The sequence below is a fragment of the Trachemys scripta genome, chromosome 3 (genome assembly GCF_013100865.1).
Source record: "Trachemys scripta elegans isolate TJP31775 chromosome 3, CAS_Tse_1.0, whole genome shotgun sequence".
Taxonomy (NCBI): domain Eukaryota; kingdom Metazoa; phylum Chordata; order Testudines; family Emydidae; genus Trachemys; species Trachemys scripta.
In genome coordinates, this window is record NC_048300.1 from 143193131 (window position 1) to 143199130 (window position 6000).

The 6000-nt window shown below is 37.3% G+C and overlaps 1 protein-coding gene across 1 annotated transcript in view; it reads left to right on the plus strand.

Annotated features, from left to right (window-relative positions):
• Window positions 1-2958, plus strand: part of ELOVL4 (ELOVL fatty acid elongase 4) — a 55944-nt gene extending 52986 nt beyond the window's left edge. The window contains exon 6 of the mRNA XM_034766151.1: window positions 2055-2958. Within this exon, the coding sequence (XP_034622042.1) occupies window positions 2055-2330 (276 nt within the window). The 3' untranslated portion in view covers window positions 2331-2958. The remainder of the gene's footprint in view (window positions 1-2054) is intronic.
• Window positions 2959-6000: the final 3042 nt, after the last annotated feature.

The window sequence follows — 6000 nt, forward strand, 5'->3', positions numbered from 1 at the left end:
TAATTACACATAAAATTGCTCTTTGATTATTCTTTAAAACAGTCAAAATATGCAATTAGCCAATAATAGTAATTAAACTGTTATTTTGCTTTTGCAAAATAATCAGATCTGTATCAGTTTGATTATAGTGGCATGACAGAAATAATGAACACCTGATTACCAAAAGGCAGTTATACCATGAAACTATTCTGTGCCCTTAACGTAATCTCTTATTTCAAAGGAAAAGACAATCACTGTAAAGTTCGATATTTAATCTTCTTATTTACACAGCAGCACCTACTAGTGCAGACTGTAGTTAAGGGTCTGATGATGTTTCCATTCATTCTTTTTACATTTTTAAATGAATTTTAGTGTTAGTGAAACAGCATTGGTGATTGAAGAATGTATTTCAAACCTCAGAGTAGGTGCAACACACAAAGTGATGACAGTTTCCTAATGGTGCCCTACTGAGCTATTTCAACTCTGAACTACCAGGGATCTCCTCTAAGGGGGGAGAGCCTCCAGGTCTATTCATTTTCTGGTTTCTCAGACTGTCAACAAGAGTGTCCTTTGGTTCCAGCTGTGAATTATGGGTTTTGTGTTGTGTGAACAAAAATCCATAATGTGCTAGATTGAGTCCACTTACTCTTTCCACATAAACTACCAAACAGCAGCCAAGAGGTAATGACTTGCAATCACTGTTGGGCTGTGACATATAATGGGGTAAGCGATAAGCAGTCACTCCCATTTTCATTTTTTAATGTCACAGATCAAAGATTTTTCTTAGATAATTTCTTCTTTGCCCAAACTTTGTCTTTTCCCCTGTACATGATGATAGCATGTATGGTATTAAATTATGATCTACATGCTGTGTTTTATAATAAATATTTTAAAATATATAGACCAAAGGTTGTATATTATATGCTACTTTTTACAGTAAGTACCCGTGCGCCAATCCACGTCCATATTTTTTTTTAATCGTGGGGCCTCAGAACAGAAAAGTAATTCTGTATTCCTTATCAGCTTCAAAATGTAGGCTTGAGTTAACTGGCAGATGTAAAATTTAAAAGGTTTTTTCCTGTTGTTTTTATAGGCCTTGTCTATGCACAAACTTGCACCAAAATAACGGAATCAGTTTTAATACATACCTTTTGTTAATTCAGTGCAAGTCTGTGTGTGGACACTTTGAATTCAGTCAGAATAGAATATTTGTATTCTGAAAGACGTGTCCACAAGCAGACTTGCACTGAAATAACAGACCGTTTAAATTAAGACTCATTTAATTTGTTATTTCAGTGTGAGGTTGTAGGTAGAGCAGCCCTTAGCCAGGCCTTTACAATAGTTGTCTCTGTATGGTAAATAAAAATAGTGGTTGGAGCTGAGGGAAAGGAAGAGCTTTTTAAAATAATTTTATTAAATTTTGAAAGAATTATTTGTAAGCATTGAAGGCTTGACCTTCCTCAGCAGTAGAGGGAGGGAATAGTAGGGAGTGCAGCCACCTTTGGCAACAGGGTTTGGAGGGTATCAGAAGTTGAGGTGCCCATGTTTATAATCAGCATATGCATACATTGTTTTGAGACCAGAGTTCTGGTTCCTAGAGTACTGAGATTTGTATAGCTGCTGTGCAGCTTTTCATGATCTCGGGGGGGAGAGCTCAGTGGTTTGAGCATTGGCCTACTGAACCCAGGGTTGTAAGTTCAATCCTTGAGGGGGCCATTTAGGGATGTGGGGCAAAAATCTGTCTGGGGATTGGTTCCGCCTTGAGCAGGGTTTTAGACTAGATGACCTCCTGAGGTCCCTTCCAACCCTGATAGTCTATGATTCTATGACAGATACTGTAAAGGAACAGCAGTCTAATCTCTAGTAACTTACTTAAAATGCTGTGAATGTAAATGTATTACTACTGTTTGTATTTGTTAGTGTAGAGAAATATTGCAATTATATATTACTTACGTAAACCATGAATTGTGTTTTTCTTTATAATGAATACATTATTGTATTTTCAATAAAAGTTGGTATAGTCAAACTTAATATAGCATCAAATGGTTTATTATGCAATATTTTCTTTTTTTCAGATTCAGTTCCACGTGACTCTTGGCCACACAGCCATGTCTATTTATATCGACTGTCCCTTCCCTAAATGGATGCACTGGGGTGTAATGATCTATGCCGTCACCTTTATTTTCTTGTTTGGTAACTTCTACTATCGGACATATAAAATGCCCAAGGAACCCATTAAGAATGGCAAAATATTGAATGGTGCTGTTGCAAACGGTGTAAGCAAACTAGAAAACAATCTAGTGGTGGAAAATGGAAAAAAGCAGAAAAAGGAAAAAGCAAAAGGAGAGTAACTTATCCAGGCCTTAACCATTGCTGGCAGTGGGGAACCTCCAGTTTGGTTTAAAAAGAAAAAGGAAAAAAAAAGAAACACAATGTACCAATTAACCCTTAGGTTACCGAAGAGCTAGAACACAGATATTTTCATTATTTATGAAGATTGTTTTAACAAAAATACTTCAAGTTAAGTTTCTGTTGTAATTATGTAATTATCAAGCATTTGATGATCTCTGTGTAAACTTTTAGATTGCTGGTGCTGGTGAATGTAAGAAAGAATTGCAGTAAATAACATGTTTTAGCAGTCCAAAGGTTAATATTACTAATGATCCAATGATTTGTTGAAGCCCACATTTCTATGTGGAAAAAGGCAGCTTTTGAATATTTCTGTTTCTGCCAGAAATTTATTAAATTCCAAATTATGATGTTGTATGTTTTTATCTGAAAATACAAACTCTCTTATCATTAATTAGAGATATCTCAAGACACAGTTATGTTTATATGCTGAACAGAATCTGTTGACTTATCAGACTCTCCTTGTTTTGATTTAGTGTCTGCTACAATTTTTCTTCTATTGTGGAAATATACCTACCTCTTAATCTGCTGAAAAGAACATTTAACATTAAATAACTTTAATTTCTGAAATATGGAGTCTTCTAATATAAATGTCAGTTAATGCTAATTGGAGAAAGAAATTGCTTTCCTGAAAAAATACATTTTCACCTGTTTTGTAGAATTATCATCTGTCCCTTTCAATGCAAGCTTGGAATGGTATTTTGGATGTGATTAAATGGGGAGAAAACTTTAAAAAAATATATTTATATGAAACAAAGTACATCTCATAGCCTAAAATAATCCATCTGATGTAAGGTTATTCTACCTTGTCCCCCACCTGCATTAAACCCATGGTGCTAACTCTTACAACACTCAGAATGATTGTATGGTGTTATGGTGAGGGGGAACATACTGTAGAACTTAATCCTTCTTTTGCAAATGCTACGTGCGTTCGACGCCAGTCATGTTTAAATAGAAAACAGGCACACTTCATCAGGAGAGAGAATCTGCCGTTAAAGTATGTCTTTACAGCAAATACATTGTAGGTATATTCTGGAAATATCTACCCATCAGTTGGTCTTGCATCTTAGTATTTTGATGATTGTAGACTACACATCTGGTATTGTTTGCAGGCCACTGCCTAATGCAAATGATAGAGGTAGATTGGCTGGCATTCCTCCAATAGTGCTGGCTCTTGTCAGTCTAAGTTACAGGGTTGCTCTGCCTATCATTCCTTAGTCAAAAAAGCTATAAGAAGACAAAGCCTTTTTATATAGCACTTCACAAAGATTAATCTTTCCTTCTGTGAGGAAAGCATGGCAGTATTTCTTATTCCTTTTCTGTTTAGATGGATACTGAGGCATGGAGAATTGTCACTTGTTCCAGCTCACAATGAATATGATGGGACTGGGACTCGAAAGTAGGGCTCTTAACTCCTAGTTCTCTGTTTAGATCCCAAGAGCTGTCCTGCTGGTTCCCAGATACGTTTCTGACATTTGTGGTTAAAAACAGGTGCATCACTAGTCAGCTCTCTTACACTGAGGAAATGGTACAATTTTTAAAGTAAAGAATTTATAAGAAGCTCTGTATGTAGAAGTTAAAATATCCAACACAATTTAAAAATTTTAACAGTTATCCATCCACCCTATAATAAACAATAGGCAAACAAAACCAACACCTCTTCTGTTACTATGTTTCTGTCCTTCCCCATTTTACTAAAAACTCTCTCTGTATCCAAATACCAAGATAGGAATGCAAGGAAGAAAACTTGAGGACATAGCCTGTAGTTCTGGAAATGAGGATTAAATTGGAAGTCAGTTCTTCAGTAGTAAGCCCTCTTCTTACCCCCAAGCAGAATACATGACAGGGTACTGGATGACTAGAGCATAGGGGCTTTATTGCACTGGAACTGCATTAATTATCCTATTGGCTTAGTCTTGATGCTTTCCAAAAAGACCTCTGGATTTGTACAAATGTATATTTCTGTGTAATGATAGTCATAAAGCATGTGGGAGGGGAAAAGGGTCGAGGTCTTTCTCAAACAAATCTGCATGTATTCTCCCTACTTCTAGTAAACTAGCATTTTGGCTTGGATGTTTTTATTTCCTTTCTTTTTAAGCCAAATTAAATAAAGTGATGCATACATGTAACATCTTCTGGCTCCTAAAGAGCCTCTCGAGAAATGTTCTGGTACAGGTTCAGTTATCTCTCTGCCACATCTTTGAAATAAAAATTTCATCTTGCATGTTGACCAGTATTTGGGAACCAAATTCCCACTTACTGTATGCATCGAAAATGCACATAAGGATAAAAACAGCTGAAGCCTATGGCAGGAAGTTAGGCAAATCTTACACTGGAATTTTGGGTCTATGACTTCGGAATTCTGGGTCAGCTGGTGATTGTAAATGGGGAGCTTGCTGGTGGTAAAACTACATTCTGAGTGAATCCAGGTGCAGACACAGCTCTTATGTCAGCTGGGCTCACAGGCAAAGCCAGTTATAGAGATCTTTCCTGGCACACTGCTATACGTAGCGTTTACCAACATTGTCACTGAGGTAGCATTGAGCCTGCAGCATCCGTCCTCTGCTACAGGGTTTTCCTTGATCCAGTTCTTGTCTATTGATGCCCGTATGATTCAGTCCTACTTTGAGCCGGAGTATGATGTCTCTTATTGGTGGAACGTTCTGCAGTTTGACGAATGGCATAGCATGGCTGTGAGTGGAATACTTCTACTTTCTTTCTATTCCTTCCTGTGTCTGAGAAGCCAGAGCTGCAGAACACAGCCAAAGTTGACATTTTGCAGTTCATCCTCTCTCCTCAGGTTTGAGGCAGTAATGCACATGTATGCACTGCTAGAAACTCACTGTCTTGCCCATTCTGTGCCTTGCCTGATTGTCCATGGCACCTCAGAATTTGGCTCCAGATGTAGACAAAGTAGAATACATGTGAAAATACGTGTACAGATACACAAAATTAAAACTTAAGTGCTGAAAATTTGTATAGTGAATTATTTTTTTGCTATTCACTTTTTATATAATCATGACTCTATTTAACCATTTGACAACTAGGACTTTTCCATTGAAAGAGATTTCTTTCCTAAGAAATTTTGAAACCTTTGGACCAATCAGCTGTCATACCACTTGTACCTGACCCCACACATATCTCCTCAACCCTATTTCCCATAGTGAAACTTCATCTCTTGATAACTTAATTTTTTTTAAAGCAAACTAGGATTTATATATGTTCTTAACAGATACTCCCAATTTGAGAAGTAACTGATAAGTTTTAAATAGGACGTTTGGGTGCTTCTAGGGATTAACCACCAAAACCAAGATGCTTTCACTGATTATAGCTTGATGCCAGGCATTTCAAACGTGAATGGCATTTGTTGGTCATTTTAGGCATAGGCTTCTGGGAACCTCATAATGCCCCTTGTTCAAATGTAAAACAGCAGATTGAGGGATGTGATCATTCCCCTCTATTCAACATTGGTGAGGCCTCATCTGGAGTACTGTGTCCAGTTTTGGGCCCCGAACTACAAGAAGGATGTGGAAAAATTGGAAAGAGTCCAGTGGAGGGCAACAAAAATGATTAGGGGGCTGGAGCACATGACTTATGAGGCGAGGCTGAGGG